Raw genomic sequence first — 22,062 nt, forward strand, 5'->3', positions numbered from 1 at the left:
CGTATTATTTGTTCCAACTAACACTTAGACATTATTATTAATAATTAGTATTCAAAAATTTCATCATAACACTCTAGTTTTCTAATAATATTATTTCTCTTCAATATATATTTTTCCGCACAATATGTTCCACTCACCAACCAAACAATGGAAAACATTTTCCGTGGAAATGACTTCCGTCTTACCGAGCACTCCAAGTGTGTCAACTGCAGTCTTGGGACATTTATAGTTCAACTGTTCGAATATCAAGATAAAAAATATGAAAGCAATATTAATTTTCTCATCTGTATACATGTAAAGGACTGAAGATGTACAAAGAATGTTCTGTGGAACTTTAGCATATTCAAAAGCAAAATGAAAAAAAAAAATGAAAATCAGAAGAAAGCTAGTAGCACTGTTTTCTCCTTTAATTTCTTTTGCCACAAAAATTTTTGAGAGTTAAAAATAGTAGTACAACAAAAATCTACAAGAGCACAAAACCTTCCTTTCACCCCATCCCTCCCTACTAAAGAATGGTATAAAAGAATGGCAGAATTCAGCTGCACATAAACTTTACATGTTTTACATTTTCCCTGTGGGACCCTTCCAAGTATGTTTACTGAATCTATCATTACACTATACCAACTCCATTAATAGGGGGTCACCTGCTGCCATAACTCTGATCAGCTTTATGAACTCTTGCTCACTTGATACTTTCCAGGGGTGAATTGCAGGCGCTTCGGCTGAATAAAATGTCGTTAAATTACCCTGAGGCTTCTTCTTGTAAATCATTGAATTCAACACTGAATCAAAATTTTGTGGAGAATCCATCGCCATAAAAAACATTGGCACTGCAATCTTATGATGCATGTCGAGATTCCCTACTAGATTAACAAGATCGACAAAGTCGGATACAAAACGTCGAGGGATGTAGAATATCTCTGAACTGCATAGTGTTAAGGTCTCGTCATTTTTCATTGACTCTTTGTAATTGACTTGCAAATGTACTGGCATTGTCGCCACCACTTTCTTAACAACGTCTGCTTGCTTCACAAACCAGTCTGAATTGCCAGCAACTGAAACAGAGTGCCATGACTTGGATAACTGCATGCATAAGAAAGACATGAGATGGCTATGAATAACAGCAAAAAGTACAAGTAATAACATAAGAAACGAGAGAATAGAACGGTAAAATGCCTTCAATTAAAGCATAAAAAGTGGGAATTGGCTGAATTTGTAACAAGTAACATAACATATAAACCTCCCACTAACAAGAAGTTGATACCAAAAATAAGGACTTCACATTTTGTACTTACCTTGTTTGTTATCCAGAGCTTAGACTTGTCAGCTTGAAGCAAGTTCCAGTAATTAAGGATAGTATCGTCCTGAAGAAATAGAAAGCCTTCTGCACTAGAGTATCTATCGAATAACTTTGGCGCATACCTGAAACAAAATTTGCCAACATTCTATTTAGTATTTAAATCAAGAATATCTGAACTTTCATGTAGCCAAGATAAAAATTTAGACAAACACGATTAGAATAGTTTTTGAATAAAGAGAATAACTAGAAAGTCATGGTATTTTTGCATATGCTATGGTAGGAGTATCTTCCATTACTGCTAGCACTGATTTACTGGTTGGTATAACAAGAGTCACAGATTGCAACAAGTGTTGTACCAAAGTTCTATCCAACACTGAATTAGAATAGGAGCGAAGCAATTAGATGTTTAGAAAAAGCCTAGACCGTTTCATTTAATGAGCTTATCAACAATCAAAGGGTGGAGTTATAAGTTTGAAGCAAATTCTCCCTCAAGCACCATTATAGCAGTAGGTCCTGTGTAGCACAAATATCACCACTTTTTTTTTTTTGAGAAAGGTAACTAATAAGTATCACCACATTTACAGCCAGGCTTGATGCCCTTTTCCTCTCCAACACTGCATCTGGTGTATCCAAAAATATAGATCACATATGTATGATCACTAGTCTGAAATTTCATTCTCAAACACCTCTTTTTCCCATTCTCCTCAACTACTCCTCTTCGTGCCGAACTATTTCAAAGTGAGTCACGTGATCAAGACTTATGTTGTCTGCGACCATCTGACCAAAATATGATCTTGAAGAATTTCGGCCACAGAAGACTCCTGTTTGTACAGACCATTATATTGCAGTCTCCGTATGCAATGCCAATCTCCTAACCCAACATATAGTGCCATGGGTCTCAGAACACAAAAATATTTCTGCCCACGAGTACGTCAATGGAGACACATAAATATGCTAGATGTTACAAAATATTCCATGAATGATGAGCTGCATTTTATTGACCTATTTCACTTCAGTGTGAGTCAGATATTTTTATATTAAGGAAAAGTAGTTGATGAATTTCAAGCAGTTACAACTTAATAGTTTCAGGTCACACTCCAACATCATTTGCAGCAAATCCTCGAGTCAAACTCAACACTTTATGCTAGTAACAAGCTAAAAATGCTCCAGAAAAAAAAGAAGAAAGAAACTGGCAACCTTTATACCATCAAGTGCAGAAACAGCCAAATGTCTAACTTGAATCCATCACAAAATCACAAACATAAAGTATGCATTTGCATGGATGTACTAATGCACACTGCATATCGAGAAATGACCAACATCTCATTAAATTGAGCTGCTACTGAAATCACTAGTGCACCATGCATCGTCAGTGAGATTCAAGCAGATAAGGTTGAACACTAGATATAAATAGACTTCATACTGTACCACTTTACAAGTAGATAGTCACGAGCCTTTTTCTTAGTATTACAAAATATCATGATTAAAAATGAATATCAAAATTGGAACAAAAAGGTTCGACTCGACCTCCTATATATTAAACCATAGTGTATCTGTTAATCAATGTATAAGCAAGAATGGCCTCCAAATATTAGCACTATAATTAAGAATAACTATTTAGCAAAATAAACATTAGCATTTAATACATGATCATCATTGTCACTAGCAGAGCCATACCCAGCCATAACATGCAATCAAATACTAACACTAGCCTACAAGCCTCTAAGAGTATCAAAAGAAATATATATATATCACTTTTATGCGGACCGAAAGACATCACTAAAAACTCATAATGTCCATATCTAGTACGAAAGGCAGTCTTCGGGACATCTGAGTCCCGGATCATCAACTGATGGTACCCCGATCTAAAGTCGATCTTCTGCGGAAAAAGTGACCGCGCCTGCAGTCCTGCCCAATGCCTTCCCAATTTCTGCTACTGCGATGACCACCTCCGCATCTGCGAGTCCGCTTCTGCGGACAAATGACCGCACATGCGGTCCCAACTGGGCAAGGCCACTTTCGCTTTTGCGGCTCAAGAGCCGCTCTTGCAGCGCTGCACCTGCAAGCCAAAATGCGCAGGTGCGATTGCACCAGACACAACAACCTTCATCACTCACACAAGGTCCAAACTTGTTTCGGATTCAATCTGAATCACACCTAGGGTCCATGAGACCCCGTTCGAATATGTTCGAATATACCAACTAGTCCCAAAACATATAACGGACCTACTCGAGGCCAAAAATTACATCAAACAACAGCGATTCTACAAATCGCAACCTGGATCTGCACAATTAAGTGCAGGGTATAGTATGAGTAAAACCGGCCCAATGTACTCAACAAGTAACATAACCAACCTCGGCGAGGTAAAAGAAGCGAGAACTATAAAAAATACTTGCTATAACTTGTACAGTTTCATCTTTTTAACAAGTACATAACAATAATAAAATCAAGTCATAAAGCACATAAAGAAACATCATTGTGTGTGTGTGTGTGCAGTTACTCAAATACTTTATTCAGCCAGTGTTCAGCATATAAAGAGGATATGCAGTTAAATCAGGTAATTAACCACGCAAATTGCAAGTAAGGGTGACTGGGCAGAATTATAAAGCAGGGGACTTCGTCCCATTCTCCATTTTTGGCAAATTGGAGCTTGAGCAGAGGCGATTTTTGATAGATTTTCAAGGAAAACTTGAGGTAAGTCCCTTGTGATCATTTCTACTCCATAATATTAAATTATCATTTTTAGTTTTAATACAATGTATACAATATTTTGCTTAGCCGGAAAACGCCATCTCCGGCAAACTTTCTTCTCTTCTTTGCTATTTAGTCACGTACAATGATATAAATACATTGTATTTTTGCATACATACATTTTTTTTGCTTGTATTTATGTATTTCGAAGGTTTGTATTTTTTCAATACAGCTGAATACATCTGTATTCATGCATGAATACAGGATATAATAATTGAAATACACTGAATACAAATATTAAAATAGAACAAAATATAAACAGTGAATACTGAATATAGCAGTAATAACATGTATTAGGAATAACTAAAAGAAGGGCTGGAGCAGAAGAAGAATGATCATCAAGCAACTAATAAAGAGCGAAGTTAGGAAGATGCTTTTGGGAATTTGGAGGGGAGGGGAAGGGATGGGGGGAGCGAGACTGAGTACAAGAGCTTGCAGGTTGAGGGTTGTGAGGTTTTGTCATTCTGCTTCCGTTTTCAGTTAGTGATCTTTCCCCACCTTGATCCCTGTATTAAGAGGATCTATCGGAAACAGTTCCTCTATCCTTCCAGGGTAGGGGTAAGGCTGCGTACATCCTACCCTCCCCAGACCCACTTGTGGTATTACATTGGATCAGTGTTGTAAATAGCGAGCGCTACGCCGCTAACAGCGTGTGGCGACACCAGGCGAGGCAGCTGCGCTTTTTTGGTCTGTTGCGTTGCGTTGCGAAGAAAAGGCGAGCGCCTCTGCCTGTGTAGCGAGAGGCGATGCGAGGCGACGTTATTTGAAAAAAACGGAAGAAAAGGCAGCGATTTAGATTAAAACACAAAATTAGGACTTGGGTTTCACTTCTTCTCCTTCAGCGACGAGCAGCGACCATTTCTCAGCAGAAAAATTAGGGCTTCATCTTCTTCTTCTTCTTCCATCATCAGCACACTAACACACGTATGTTACTTTCTTTTCTTTTCTTCTTCTTCTTCTACTTTCTTCTTCTATTTCAGTTGTCTTTTTCTTTTTTTCTTCGCTCTGGTCGACTTCACCATTGTTGTCTTCTTGTTTCTTTTTCTTTTTCTTCTTCTTTCTTCTTTCTTCAATGATCAGCTCTTTCTTCTTTCTTTGCTCTTTTTTTCTTCTTCTTTCTTTGCTCTGTTTTTCGACCAGAGCTCTGGATTTTTTTTTTTGGGTTCTGTTTTTCGACCAGAGGCAGTAGCCCTCTTTTTGTTTGCTCTGTTTTTTCAATTATAGACTTATAGTCTTATAGAGTAGAATTAATTGCATTTTGACTTGATAATTTTTTTTCTATAAAACAACATTGAAATGGTGTCATCCGATAGTAATAAATGAAGAAGATGATAGCCAATATAATGCTAACATTCATGAAGTTGTAGAATTTGAAAATCTTGAAGAAGAATAGATGTTGCTTGTTTTAGACTATTAGACTTTAGTTTATGAATCTACTATGACTATCTATTGAGTCTTTAATTTTTGAATTGATATATTTATTAATATATTATTGTTATTGAGTTTTTAGTTATATGTATATAATATTTTATGTTTTTGTATAAATTGTTGCTTCACATCAAAAAGGCGAGCGCTTCGCTGCACGCCTCTCGCCACAGTGAAACGGGCCCTCGTCGCTATTTGTCGGCTCACGCTATCCAAAACACTGCATTGGATTGTTGTTGATCCTTGTATTAAGAGGAGAAAAAAAAAGAAAAGAAGTTAAATTCTCCTTCAAGTATGAGTTGAATACTTTCACTAATCAGGTGATCTTTTGGTATCTTCGAGGTTGTGGTACTTTGAGTAGGAGAAAGTGATTTGACTTCACCATACTATCCCATGAAATTTTTCTCATCATACTGCAAAAAGAGGAATTCCTACCAGACAAGTAAGAGTTCCTCCTTATATCATTTTCAACACATTTTCTTCTGTTTATAACGTTGATCTTTATGTTCTCTATTACTTGGTACTTTTCTGCTTCTGTTAATCAACTAAGAATTCTTCTTCAGGGTTATAACTATACAACACAGTTAAAAAGAAGAAGAAAAAGAAATTTCAGAAGATTTAGACAAAAAGGCATGCATTGAGGAAGTGAATGGCTAATGGTGGTGGCAAATGTCAAGGATAAGCATCTTAGTTCTTAGCTGGAAATTTTAAAGCAGAAGAAGGAGAAATACAGCATAGGACATGGCCCCTCTAGCACTCATGTAGTCATGTGGACCATTTAGAAGAGAGAAACCAAAGGTCGTTGGGGAGGATCTAAAAATACTTCACAGATTCTTACCTTTTGTTATTTCTTGTAAATATTTGGAGCACTTATGAGATCTGATTAATAACAGGATCAGTTCCTCTTTCACATATTTTTGAGATTCTCTACCTTTTCTTTATGCGTTGTATACAGGGTCCCGACTTTTCCTACTATATCAGTACAACCATTACTTAATTAGGGAAGGTAAAAAAAGGCAGCATAGTAACTACTGAGGTTCAATAATAATTAGTTCTCACTCTTGCATGACAACTCTCAGTGAGCTCACTGATTTATCTATTGATCACCTCTACCAAAAGAATGGAAACAAATGTATACCAAATAAAAGAAATATGGAAAAATATGTCAGCTCAATTGATGATATGCTTTATACTGTTATAGACTAACAAGACAGACCGGTTTCATATTGACTACCCCCTCTATACTTTTCCACCCAAGATAACAACAGAAACCATAAACATTTTTTGAGAAAGGTAAACATTCAACAGAAACCATAAACTCATTCCCAAAAAATTAAAAAGTGAAAGAAAAAGGATATTGATGACTAACCTGTAAATATAATCCACATTTCCTTTTTCAACGGCAAGATCTACATTCTTCTGGTTGGACAATATGATAACCGTCTTAAATATCCTTCCATAAAGCAATCTCCACTCCAAGGCAGTACGTTCAACAGGTCCACTACAAAAGATTACGAGCACAACATTGCCGAAATTCTTCCTCCACTTGATCAAATTGGCAATTTCATAATTCACTGTACCTATCTCTTCTACACCAAGATGCACAGATGGCAACTTCTGAGGTACAAATTCCTTCCTGTCGCCATGGCCTATACTTGCCCTTGGTCGATCTAACTCCAAAGACATTAGTCGAGGCTGCATGTACCCAACAGCAAGCAGATCTTGAAGCCATGCAGCGGTAAACTTGACATCTTGCTCTGTCCAAAAGCCTTCTTCAGCCATTGCATAGCTTAACTCCAATATCTTTTCAAACAACCTGTGTTTACCTGATCTCCATGCTACCAAAAATTTGGTTAAGCGGCCAACATTCACGTGTAGATCTTTCTCTTCTGAAAAAGGATATCCCTCGATTCTATCATACCGATGAATAGTGGGAGGATACACTACAACATATCCACCAATCTCCCACAATAACCTCTGTGCCCAATATCCTCTTAAAACATCCGAAGCCATTGTACTAACAGAAACTGGCAGCATCAAACCCCAAAATGCAGATGAATGAAAAATAGTATTAAACGAATTAACTGGAACCATCATACCCTGGGGCAACGCCACTTTCGGAGCATGCTCATCGAACCTAATATCAAACGCTTCAAGCCCCGACTTCCTAGTAAAATAAAACACCGAATCCACATCCGGTAAACCATTCGAAATCCCTTGCTGGATAAACTGCCTTCCACCAAAAATCTCAGTGTAAAACTCCTCATGTCCAATCTCACCCACATTTTCCAATGGCAAACCTCTAGGCCAAACGGAACGTTGCCCGAAATGGATATAAGGGTTCACCACAGTCCTATTAGGATTATCGTGACTATACTGCAAAATCACCTCTAGCCTAGCACCCTCACCAATCAATTCAACATCAAAATGTTTGCCAATATCATCATCAATCACAACACCACGATCATCGACATCCAAAATCTTTTTAGCACCATGTTGTATAGCAAACAAATAACCAACAGTTTTTCTAACATAAGAATCATAAGGCAAGTAATCAACAACCCTATATCCTAACTTAGCTTGCATTTCCAAAGACAAGTAAATTGTACCTTTCAAAATCCAATCTTTAGGAGTTTTTGAATTCCCAATTGCAAGAACCTGCCACCCTTTGATCCTTACCAGCTTTTTAAGCTCTTCTGATGGATAATCTGAAACAGAAACCACAATCCATTTCTCAGATTTAAAATTTGCATAAGGTGTAGACTTATCTGAGATTCTTGGTATATCATTCCACTTAATTCTGGGAAATTCAGGTTTAATAGAGTGAGTTTGAGTTGACTGCAAACAAAGGAGAGTAGTGGTGTCACCAGCAGCACTATGGAGGTAGAAAAAAATGGCAATTGTGGAGATTAAGAATAAAAAGGTGAGAACTTTATAAAGATTTTCAGAAACCCATGTAGAAAAATCAAGATTCTTGGCATTTGATGATACTGATAAGGGAATTGATGATCTTTCCCTAGTGGGTTTTGGTCCTTTTGGTGATTTAGGACCAGAACCCTCACGATCTTGGACTAACATTGAAATCCCACCTCCACAATTCACACACACACACACACAGTACACAAAAATGTGACTGTAAGTTTGAATCTTTATTTGAGAAAGTTCAAGTCTTGATTCTTAAATCTAGCATTTGACTAAAGTTTGAATCTTTAAGAGTGTGAGAAATGTTACAAAGCGTGTGTTTTTGTGTTTGCCGACAGAGGTTGGATTTCGGGTTGGGGGGAGGGGGGAGGGGGGGAGTTGCTTTAGCTTGAAGGTTAACTTCAGTTGGGGCAGTTTGGTGAGAGCCGAGAGGTACACTTTTAAGACTCAACCATTTCTATTTTTTATTTTTTTTTTCAATTTGGATCTAGGAGGTGTATTTTGTTTGTTGGGTAGTGATCATTTGTTTATATTTTTATCTTTTTGTTTACTTTATTTATGTTGATGATCTGGAATTGGGTGGCCAATAACTCAAGAATAGACAAATCAACAACTGAAGAGATTTCTGAAAAAAAGAAAAATCAACTCAATGGATTAAGACATAAAAGTCATGAAAAGAATGGCAAAAGTGGACAAAACTTTAGGTGTAAGTTATTTGTTGAAGTTTTACAATAGCAACGCTTACAACAACATGCCCACTCAATAACAACACTTCGATGCCAAATAAATTGAAGTTAAAGTTATATGAATTCTCGGTGTTTATATTCAAATTTATCTTAGGTCAATATTATACAAAATAAAAATATTCAGAGTATTTTTTACTATGATAAGGTTTAATGACTCTTAGAAAACATAAGATTTAAAGTAAATATAGTAAGGTAACTAAACCATATTCCTAACTAATTGATATCTTCTACATAGATATTTTTTCTTTCATTGTGTCTTACTTCGTTAAGTATGTATGTATTTCACGAGGTTGTAGGTCTTCCAATATAACTTCATTTTACGTGATTTTAGGTCTATCTTGTCCTTTTTTAACAACTTCATACATAACTAAATCATCTCAATCTGCATTCTCTCTTTGTTCCCAATACGCGCTACTTGCACCCTTTTATTTACCGGACAACATTTACTTACGTATAACATTACTAATCTTATAATTATTTTATTTGTTGAATTATGAGCCTCTAAAATTAAGATGTGAACCCAAAATCATGATGAAAATTTGGCATGCACAAACGACTATTTGTAGGGATGCTATTTAGGGATTAGCCAATACTTAATTCGTCTTGAAATTTTGAACTAAATTTTTTATTTTTCTGGACAATTCAGGACATTACTGTCCGAAAAAATTGAATAGAAAAACTGAAATTCGGGACGCATTGACTTATCCCTTAATAGTAGCCATTTAAAATGATCATTCTTAGGGATACTATTTAGGGATTAGCCAGTACTTAATTTGTTCTGAAATTTTGAACAAAAAATCTTATTTTCTAGACAATTCAGGAAATTGTGTCCGAAAAATTGAACTGAAAAACTGAAATACAGGATGCATTGGCTTATTCCTTATTAGCAGCCATTTAATTTGTCCTGAAATTTTGAACAAAAAAAACTTATTTTCTGGACAATTCAGGACATTTGTGTCCCGAGAAATTAAATTGAAAAACTGAAATTCAGGATGCATTGACTTATTCCTTAATAGCAGCCATTTAAAGTGGCTACGTTGTGTCAGTTCTACATGAAAATTGGCTATTGGTCCAGTGAGCTTAAAGCAACTAGGTCTTGTTAGGGCGATATACACAGATAGCCAGTAATAACACATGTATTTACTTTTAAGCCACTGTTTTAAATGTATTTAGTCTTTAGCCACTGCTTTAATAAACTTTTACCCGCCCGGACAAAAATACCCTTCTGCTATATAGGATTTCGTTGATACATACGCTCCTTATTTACGATCAGCAGCAGCTCAAACTTACGTGCAGAGAATTGTTGTGATCGTCCAAAATTGCATAAGCTTCTCTTCCGATTTCAAACTTCCAGTCTAAGTTCAGAATTCAACTTTCTCGTCCAAAATTTACCATAAAATTACAGTAAGTTCTAAAATTTCAGATATCTCTATATGATTTTGTGTGTTTGTGTGGATTTTTATTTCGTTGCTGAAGAATAAGATGCTAGGAATTTGATTTTTTTTTCTTTTCTGTATTGATAACGTTAAGGACATCGCGTCCTTAACTCTGTGATTGTTCTGTAAATATTGAGGACATAATGTTAAGGATTTGGTGTCCTTAACATGACTGTTGTTCTAAAAAATATTAAGGACAAAGTGTCCTGTATTTTGCAACTTGTATTAATAAAGTTAAGGACACGATGTCCTTAACTTCATGACTGTTATTCTAAATATTAAGGACATAGTGTCATGTATTTACAAATTGTATTAATAAAGTTAAGGACACGATGTCCTTAACTTCATGGTTGTTGTTCTAAATATTAAGGACACTGTCACGGCCCAAAATCCAACTAGTCATGATGGCACCTAACCCAACCCGCTAGGTAAGCCAACTTTCAATTATCCAATTCCAATAACAATTATTAAAGCAATTTAAGTAAATAATTATCTTAACCTTATACCTTTTCCAAGAACTGGCAGTACAAATCATGAGCTTCTAAGAATAGAGTATACAAAGCGAAAATGAAATAAATACATAATCTGTTTGAATAATACATAAACAGAACTTTTATAAATCTAAGGCTACCGTGAACAAGAGGCACCTACAACAGAAACGCAGGTACATCTTCAAATCCGGCAACCATCGAGTACAGCAACAACAGCAGCCAACATCTGCACGCAATGTGCAGAAGTGTAGTATCAGTACAACCGACCCCATGTACTGAGTAAGTAACAAATCTAGCCTTAGATTGAAAGTAGTGACGAGCTTCTACCAAGGTCGGGTCCAAAATCACTAGTCCACAACAGTCCATAACAACATAAAGCAAATAATACCAGAAGTAATCTCAGAGATGAAATGCTCAGCAAAATCATGATTTCAAAAATAACAGTTCTTCCTTTCAAGTACATCAGTGAAAAACCCAAATCGTTTACCGAAATTTCCAAAAATATGAATAAGTTTGAAAGCAATAATTTTTCCAACATCCTTTCAATCATAAATGATATGTTTCATTTTCTTTCCAGATAACCCAGGTAAAACAAATGCATCACTATGCCCATCTGTCAACATGTGTGAGAAATCATGAATAATGTGATACCGTACAACATGAGGAAAGCATATCTCTATGCATATATGTCATGTGTGCATGTCAATGCAATGTATCTCACAGATTGCACTCATGTACTCGCACTCTCAGAGTACTCAATCTCATTATCTCACATTCTCTCTCACTGTGCTCAACACACTCAATCACTCAGCGCTATACAATACCTACTGCGGCGTGCAGCCCGATCCCTGTTTATAGTCGACTGCGCTCACTGGGGGTGTACAGACTCATGAGGGGCTCCTACAGCCCAAGCGCTATAAGCACGGACAAATTACGTGCTGCACGGACAACTCACGTTCCATAATATAAATATCTGGATCCGCACGGCCAGCTCATGTGCAATAATAATATCTGGATCTTCACGGCCAACTCACGTGCTGCAATAATATAAGGATCCGCACGGCCAACTCACGTGCTGCACGGCCAACTCACGTGCAATAATAATATAAGGATCCGCACGGCCAACTCACGTGCTGCACGGCCAACTCACGTGCAATAATAATATATATATAAAGCCAATAAGGCCTGTTGCGGCGTGCAGCCCGATCCCAAAAATATCCTCACAATCAGGCCCTCGGCCTCCCTCAGTCATCAATCTCTCCAGTCTCTCTCTCATGGGCTCACAATGTCATGAGAATAGCCCAAAATGATGATATGATGTATCAATAAATAATAATAGAGACTGAGATATGATATGTAATGACATGAATATGACTGAGTATAATTTTCAATTTAAAACAAATAATTTACAGCAATATGACCTCTGTGGGTCCCAATAATACTGGCACATAGCCTTAACATGATTTTTAATATACTTTTCAGCTCAATTTCTTTAACACATAAAACCGCATGAAAAATGTCAAGATTATTTAACTACAAAATTTCACATAAATAATTATGTCATAATTTCTATAGTGCACGCCCACACTCCCGTCACCTAGCATGTGCGTTACCTCCCAACAATTCACGAAATACATATATTCAGGGTTCATACCCTCAACTCCAAGATTAGAAGAGTTACTTACCTCGAACAAGCCAAATCCAATGTCGAGCAAGCTAAGCAATCTCTAGAAATTCCATTCTGCGCGTATCAACTTCCAAATGGCTCGAATCTAGTCACAATTAATTTGATTCAGCTCACAAAAATTATAGGAATTAATTCCATATCAAAATACTAATATTTTTCAAAAATCGGAAATTACGCCCCAAAAATCACCCGTGGGGCCCATATCTCGGAATCTGATAAAACTCACAAAATCTGAACCCCCATTCAACCACGAGTCCAACCATACCAAAATTACTCAAATTCAACCACAAATCGGCCTTCAAATCCTTAATTAAAGTCTATGAATTTTTCTACTATTTTCAACCCAAAACACTAATTTGTTGATAAAAACAATAATAGATTCGTGTAATTTAACTAAAACCGAGTTAGAATCACTTACCCCGTTGTTTCCCTTGAAAAACTCCCAAAAATCGCCTCTTCCCGAGCTCAAATCCGTCAAAAATGGAAAATGGGACGAAGTCCCATTTTCAGAACTTAAACTCACTGCCCAGGCTTTTCTTCTTCACGAACGCGGTCAGTGCCTCGCGTTCGCGAAGCACAAAATAGTTCTCGTCCAAATTCCTCCTTCGCGAACGCAACATCACCCTCGCATTCGCGAAGCACAAAGTGCCTCTGCCTCAATGCCTTCTACGCGAAGGCATTCAACCAATCGCGAACGTGATGCTTCGTTCCCCCTCACTACGTGAACGCGACACCCCCTACGCGAACGCGTAGACCAATTGCCTGGGGTCCTCAGCTACTTCCTCTCTTCTTCGCGAACGCGTAACACCTCTCGCGTTCGCGATGTACACCCAGTCCACCCTTCCCGAACGCATTCTTCTCCTCGCGAACGAGAAGAGCAAATATTGCCAGCCTCTCAGTTCCTCTTCGCAAACACGAGGTTCCACTCACAAACGCGATGAAGGAAACCAGATGGTGCATCAGAAAAATTCCAGCAGAGTTCCAAGTCAAAAATCCAACCCGCTAACCATACGAAACTTATCCGAGCCTGTCACGACCCAAAACAAACCCCCTGTCGTAATGGCGCCTATCGTGGAACTAGGCAAGCCGACTCATTTCCAAAACAAAACGATATTTTCATTTCAAATATAATTTCAAGGTTATCTAACATAAAAACCTTCATTTAAAGAGTTCAAATCAAAAATTAAAAACAGAAGTGCAGAAAAGAAAAGTCCGACATCGGGGTGTCACTAGTCATGAGCATCTACTATAATCTGTCTAACAATATCAAGGCTAACTCAGCCTGGAAAATAGCTAAATACTACTAGAGGAAGATAAGAGGGAGAAGAGCAGGGGTTGCGATCGCCAAACAGCTACCTTGCTATCTCCAAGAAAATCTGCAACCAGAACACTCAATAACCGCTACCGTGTCCAGCCACACCTGGATCTGCACACAAGGTGCAGGGAGTAACGTGAGTACGCCAACTCAGCAAGTAACAATAATAAATAAAGACTGAGCAGTAGTGACGAGCAATAAAGCATATAACGTTCATATCAGGAAATCTCAGTAAAATACCACATGCTCTTAAAAATTAGGATTTGAATCAAACATCTCGTTTAAACCCAGTTCCAATAAAAATCATTTTTATTTTCCAATAGTTTTTCAAACAAAGGCTCAATGCAAAGGTGAGCAAAAATGATGAAATCATAAACAGCCACTCGGGCAGACCTCACAGTCACTCGTGCCACTCGGGCATACCTCACAATCACTCTTGCCACTCGGGCATACCTCACAATCACTCTTGCCACTCGGGCATACCTCACAATCACTCTTGCCTCCCAGTCACTCAGCACTCGGCACTCGCACTCAGTAGGTACCTGCGCTCACTGCTATAATCTGCACGAACAACTCACGTGCGATAATAATAAAGTATGCTGCAGGCGGGCAGCCCCGATCCACACTCATCCTCACCAATCAGGCCCTCAGCCTCACTCAGTCACAAGTATGCTGCAGGCGAGCAACCCCGATCCACACTCATCCTCACAAATCAGGCCCTCGGCCTCACCCAGTCATAAGTAACTCAAGCCTCTCGGGCATTTCAGTAAAACAGGGCATTCGGCCCAAAACATTTATATACATCAAAATAGCGTCATAAAACTGAGTTATGCAGTAAACAAGTATAAACATGACTGAGTATAGATTTTCAATCGAAAACAATGAGAGGATGGTAAGAAACAGCCCCTAAGGGTCCAAACAGCATTGGCGCAAGGCCCAAACATGGCATTCAGCCCAATTTACATAAAATCTTTCTAAATCATATAAGTATCAATGGTTTTAACAAAGTATGCAACTTTACAGTTGCTACGGGGCGGACCAAGTCACAAATCCCCAACAGTGCACGCCCACACGCCCGTCACCTAACATGTGCGTCACTAAAAATAGTAGAATGATACAAAAATTCGGGGTTTCATACCCTCAAGACTAGATTTACAATCGTTACTTACCTTAAACCGATCAAATCTCTACCCCGCAGTGCTCTTGCCTCAGGACTCGGCCTCCAAATGATCCAAATCTATTCACAATCAGTATAATACTATCAATATACGCTAATGGAATGAATTCCACAAGAAAAGCTTCAAAATTAGACCAAAACCCGAAATTGGCTCAAAATTCGCTTGTGGGGCCCACATCTCGGAACCCGACAAAAGTTACAAAATCCGAAAACCCATCCAACCACGAGTCTACCCATACTAATTTTACCAAAATCCGACCTCAACTCAACCCTCAAATCTACAAATCTTATTTCAAAATTTCTAAGTTTCAATCTCTGATTTACACCTCAAAATCATGAAATCTAGTCGGATTACTCGATGATAATTCAATATTATGGAGTAGAAATGATCACAAGGGACTTACCTCAAGTTTTCCTTGAAAATATAACAAAAATCGCCTCTCCCCAAGCTCCAATTTGTCAAAAATGGCAAATGGGACGAAGCCCCCGTTTTTATAATTCTGCCCAGACATCCTCGGTTCTGCCTCGATCTTGGCCTTCGATCGAGGTCCTCGATCCTGGTTCTCAGTCCTGGCCCTCGATTATGTCTTCTTCCCAGCCTTCGATCGTGACCCTCGACCTTGGGCTCGATCATGCCTTCGATCGTGACCCTCGACCCTGGGCTCGATCATGCCTTCGATCGTAACCCTCGACCCTGGGCTAGATCATGCCTTCGATCGTGACCCTCAACCTTGAGCTCGATCTGGGCTTCGATCGTGGCCATCGACCCTGAGCTCGATCTGGGCTTGATTCTGGGCAGAAGCAATTTCCAACAGAAGGAAATTGCAGCAGCTGTTCTAGTTCAATTTTTGATCCGTTAACCATCCGAAACTCACCCGAGGCCCTCGGGACCTCAACCAAATATACCAACAAGTCCTAAAATATCATATTTAGTCGAATCCTCAAATCACCTCAAACAACGCTAAAACCATGAATTACACCCCAATTCAAGCCTAATAAACTTTGAAATTTCTAATTTCTACAAATAACTCCGGAACCTATCAAATCACGTCCGATTGACCTCAAATTTTGCACACAAGTTCTAAATGACATAACAGAGGTATTCCAATTTTTAGAATCAGATTCCAACCCCGATATCAAAAAGTCAACCCTCCCGGTCAAACTTCTCAAAAATAAAACTTTTGGCATTTCAAGCCTAATTCCTCTACGGACTTCCAAATAATATTCCGGACACGCTCCTAAGCCCGAAATCACCATACGGAGCTATTAGAATCATCAAAATTCAATTCCGAGGTCGTTTACATATAGGTCCATATCCGGTCCACTTTTCTAACTTAAAATTTTTAATTATGAGACTAAGTGTCTCATTTCACCCTGAGTTCCTTCCGGACTCGAACCAACTAACCCGATATAACATAATTTAGCTGAATAACACAAAAAGAAGTAGGAATGGGAAAAACAGGGTTATAACTCTCGAAACGACCGGCCGGGTCGTTACATCCTCTCCCTCTTAAACATCCGTTCGTCCTCGAACGGGTCTAGAAACATACCTGGAGTCTCGAATAGGCGTGGATATCTGCTCCACATCTTACGCTCGATCTCCCAATTGGCCTCCTCCACAGGCTGACCTCTCCATTGCACCTTCACTGAAGTTATATCCTTTGACCTCAACCTTCGAACTTGCCGATCCAAAATAGCCACCGGCTCCACATCATAAGTCATATCACCCTCTAACTGAACCGTGCTGAAATCCAAAACATGGGACGGATCTCCAATATACTTCCGGAGCATGGAAACATGAAACACTGGATGCACACTCGACAAATTGGGTGGCAAGGCAAGCTTATAAGCCACCTCTCCTATCCTCTGAAGCACCTCAAAAGGCCCAATGAACCGGGGGCTCAACTTGCCCCTCTTCCCAAACCTCATAACACCCTTCATGGGTGATACCTTCAGCAAAACCTTCTCCCCAACCATAAAAGACACATCACGGACCTTCCTATCCGCGTAGCTCTTCTGCCTAGACTGCGCCGTGCGAAGCTGCTCCTGAATCAATTTCACCTTATCTAATGCGTCCTGGACCAAGTCTGTACCTAAGAGCCTAGCCTCACCCGGCTCAAACCATCCAACCGTAGATCTACACCTCCTCCCATACAAAGCCTCGTACGGAGCCATCTGAATACTCAACTGATAACTGTTGTTATATGCAAACTCCGCGAGTGGCAGAAACTGGTCCCATGAACCCCCAAAATCAATGACACAAGCACGCAACATGTCCTCCAATATCTGAATAGTGCGCTCGGACTGCCCGTCCGTCTGAGGGTGAAAAGCTGTGCTTAACTCAACCTGAGTACCCAACTCTCGCTGCACGGCCCTCCAAAACTGCGATGTGAACTGAGTACCCCTATCTGAAATGATGGAAACTGGGATACCATGCAGGCGAACGATCTCTCGGATGTAAATTTCAGCCAATCGCTCTGAAGAGTAATTAGTAAGAATTGGAATGAAGTGCGCGGACTTGGTCAGCCGATCCACAATAACCCAAATAGCGTCGAACTTCCTCGAAGTCCATGGGAGCCTAACTACAAAGTCCATAGTGATCCGCTCCCACTTCCACTCTGGGATCTCTAACCTCTGAAGCAAGCCACCTGGTCTCTGATGCTCATACTTAACCTGCTAATAGTTTAGACACCGAGCCACAAACCTAACTATATCCTTCTTCATCTGCCTCCACCAATAGTGCTGCCTTAAATCCTGGTACATCTTCGCGGCACCCGGATGGATGGAATACCGCGAGTTGTGGGCCTCTTCAAGAATCAGCTCTCGAAGCCCATCTACATTAGACACACATATCCGACCCTGCATTCTCAGCACCCCGTCATCACCAATAGTCACATCCCTAGCATCACCTCTCCGAACCCTGTCCTGAAGAACGAGCAAGTGAGGGTCATCATACTGACTCTCCCTGATACGGTCATAAAGAGAAGACCTGGAGACCACACAAGCCAATACCCAACTAGGCTCCGAAATATCCAATCTGACAAGCTGGCCTGCCAAGGTCTGAACATCTAATGCCAAAGGTCTCTCTGCTGCTGGAAGATAGGCTAAACTCCCCAAACTCTCTGCCCGGTGACTCAAAGCATCGGCCACCACATTGGCCTTCCCCGGATGGTACAAGATAGTGATATCATAGTCCTTAAGAAGCTCCAACCATCTCCGCTGACGCAAATTAAGATCCTTCTGCTTTAACAAATACTGCAGACTCCGGTGATCAGTATAGATCTCACAATGAACCCCATACAAATAATGATGCCAAATCTTCAAGGCGTGAACAATGACTGCTAACTCAAGATCATGGATAGGATAGTTCTTCTCATGGGTCTTCAACTGGCGCGAGGCATAGGCAATCACCCCACCCTCCTGCATCAAAACACAACCAATGCCTATCCTCGAGGCATCACAATACACGGTGTAAGAACCTGAAGCTGATGGCAAAACTAACACTGGAGCTGTGGTCAAAGCAGTCTTGAGCTTCTGAAAGCTCCCCTCACATTCATCCGACCACCTGAATGGAGCACCCTTTTGGGTCAATTTGGTGAAGGGAGATGCAATAGATGAAAATCCTTCCACAAAGCGACGGTAGTAACCCGCCAAACCAAGAAAGCTCCTAATCTCCATGGCTGAGGACGGTCTGGGCCAACTCTGCACCGCCTCTATCTTCTTCGGATCCACCTGAATACCCTCACTGGACACCACGTGCCTCAAGAATGCTACTGAACTGAGCCAAAACTCACATTTAGAGAACTTTGCATAAAGCTTCTCCTCCTTCAATCTCTGCAATACAGCCCTCAAATGCTGAGAGTGCTCTTCCTGGCTACGAGAGTACACCAGGATGTCGTCAATGAATACAATGACGAATGAGTCCAAATAGGTCTAGAATACACTGTTCATCAGATGCATGAATGCTGCTGGGGCATTGGTCAGCCCGAAAGACATCACCATAAACTCATAATGGCCATATCGGGTTCTGAAAGCTGTCTTGAGAATATCTGAATCCCGAATCTTCAGCTGGTGATAACCGGACCTCAAATCAATCTTGGAGAACACCCTCGCTCCCTGAAGCTGGTTGAATAAATCATCAATACGAGGCAAAGGATACTTGTTCTTGACTGTGACCTTGTTCAACTGCATGTAATCAATACACATTCTCATGGAACCATCCTTCTTTTTCACAAATAGAACCGGTGCACCCCAAGGTGACACACTAGGCCGAATAAACCCCTTATCAAGGAGTTCCTGAAACTGTTCTTTCAATTCCTTCAACTCCGCCGGTGCCATACGGTACGGTAGAATAGAAATGGGCTGAGTGCCCGGCACTAAATCAATACCAAAGTCAATATCCCTGTCAGGCGGCATGCCCGGTAGGTCTGCAGGAAACACATTCAGAAAATCACGTACCACCGGAACAGAATAAATGACAGGAGTCTCTGCACTAACATCCCTCACAAAAGCCAAATAAGATAGGCAACCCTTCTCAACCATGCGATGAGCCTTCAAATATGAAATCACCCTACTTGGTACATAATCTATAGAACCGCTCCACTCAACCCTCGGAATTCCCGGCATAGCCAACGTCACTGTCTTAGCGTAACAACATAGAACAACATGACATGGAGATAACCAATCCATATCCAATATCACATCAAAGTCAACCATACTGAGCAACAATAGATCTACTCGGCTCTTCAGACCCCCAATAGTCACCCCACATGACCGATATACGCGGTCCATAATAATAGTATCGCCCACAGGAGTAGATACATGTACAGATAAAACTAAGGACTCACGGGGCATATCCAGAAAATGGGTGAAATATGAGGAAACATATGAATACGTGGAACCAGGGTCAAATAATACTGAGGCATCTCTGTGGCAAACTGAGACAATACCTGTAATCACAGCATCTGAAGAAATAGCATCTGGTCTGGCAGGGAGAGCATAGAAACGGGCCTGACCACCCCCTGATCTGCCTCCCCCTCTAGGACGACCCCTAGCTGACTGACCTCTACCCCGAGCTGACTGGGCGGATGGTGAGGTAGCTGGGGCTGTAGTCGGAGGCTGACTCCTCTGCTGAGATAGACCTCCATGACGACGAGGACACTTCCTCCACATATGCCCAAGCTCCCCACACTCAAAACAACTCCCTGGTGCTGGCGGCGGAAACTGAAGGGAACCCCTAGCACCGGGATGACTGGTAGAAGAACCTGGCATGGAAGAGCTCGGAACAGGTGGAGCACGGGATGAACTCTAAACTGGAAGGGCACTAAGTGATGAGTGGCCCTGATGAGAACTGTGAGAACCATGGCCAGATGATGCACCCCGATGAAATGGCCGAGCTGACTGAGCCTGTCTGAAATGACGACCTCTACCGTGCTGGAACTGCCCCCAAAAGGAGCACCGCTGAATCCACCCTGACCACGAGGCCTCTTGGCCTCCCGCTCAACCCTCTCCTGACTGCGAACCATCTCAATCTGCCGAGCAATGTCGACAACCTCATCAAAGGTAGCACCCGAAACTCGCTCCCTGGTCATGAGCAATTATAGCTGATAAGTGAGGCCATCAATAAACCTCATGATACTCTCTCTGTCCGTGGGAACCAACCAGATAGCATGACGGGCCAACTCAGAGAACCGCATCTCATACTGCGTCACAGACATATCACCCTGGCGTAGTCGCTCAAACTGTCTACGCAGCTCCTCTCTGCGGGATCGAGGCACGAACATCCCCAAAAAGACCACGAAGAACTGCTGCCAAGTAAGGGGTATTGCGCCGACAGGCCTACGCCTCTCGTAAGTCTCCCACCATCTGAGTGCAGCCCCAGAAAATTGAAAGGTAGTGAATGAGACCCCACAAGTCTCCAAAATACCAGCAGTATGAAGTATCCTCTGACACCTGTCCAAAAAGTCCTGAGCGTCCTCTCTCTCTGTGTCACTGAAAGGTGGTGGCTGAAGTCTCCCAAACCTCTCCAACCTACGCTGATCATCCTCAGGCATAACAGGAAACACATAATCCTGAGCAACAACAACCGGATGGGCTGGTGGTGCCTCTGGCGTCTGAAGTCCCTGAATAACCTGCTCGAGTGTGCGAGCGATGGGAGTCTGAGTGCCTCCCCTGTCCTGAGAAGTGGTTGCGGCCGTCGAAATAGAGATCGCCTGAGCAAGGCCAGTACACGATGTCAGAATCCGAGCTAAGGCCTCCTGAAGGCCTGGAATCACAATAGGCACATGTGGTGCCTGAGCTGGTGCATCAACAACTGGAACTTAGTCCTGATCTGGGACAACCGGTGGATCTGTAGGTACTGCCCCTACTGCTGTACGGGCTGTACCTCTGCCCCTACCATGGCCTCTACCGCGGCCTCGGCCTCTCGCGGCCCTGGCTGTGGTACTGGTAGCTGGCCCTCCTGACCGGTAGCACGAGTCCTCACCATCTGTGAAAGAATGAAATAACAGATGTTTAGTTACTAGAATCAATAGATTCGCACGACATGAATTCAAGAATATGGAGTTTCCTAAAGGTTCTGAAGCCTCCTGAAGATAAGTACAGACGTCTCCATACCGATCCGCAAGACTCTACTAAACCCGCTCATGACTCGTGAGACCTATGTAACCTAGGTTCTGATACCAATCTGTCACGACCCAAAACTAACCCCCTGTCGTGATGACGCCTATCGTGGAACTAGGCAAGCCGACACATTTCCCAAACAAAATGATATTTTCATTTCAAAGATAATTTCAAGGTTATCTAACATAAAA

The 22,062-nt window shown here is 40.9% G+C and overlaps 1 protein-coding gene across 1 annotated transcript; it reads right to left on the reverse strand.

The window, feature by feature from the left end:
* Positions 1-397: 397 nt before the first annotated feature.
* Positions 398-8,857, reverse strand: LOC107802256 (putative glycosyltransferase STELLO1). Its single transcript, XM_016625721.2, has 3 exons — positions 6,846-8,857; positions 1,296-1,422; positions 398-1,083 (listed from the first exon to the last, which is right to left on the reverse strand). Exons 1-3 carry the CDS (start codon positions 8,552-8,554, stop codon positions 616-618), a joined length of 2,304 nt encoding a protein of 767 aa, XP_016481207.2. The 5' UTR covers positions 8,555-8,857; the 3' UTR covers positions 398-615.
* Between the last annotated feature and the right edge of the window lie 13,205 nt (positions 8,858-22,062).

Source organism: Nicotiana tabacum, chromosome 23, assembly GCF_000715075.1.
Source record: "Nicotiana tabacum cultivar K326 chromosome 23, ASM71507v2, whole genome shotgun sequence".
Classification (NCBI taxonomy): Eukaryota; Viridiplantae; Streptophyta; class Magnoliopsida; order Solanales; family Solanaceae; genus Nicotiana; species Nicotiana tabacum.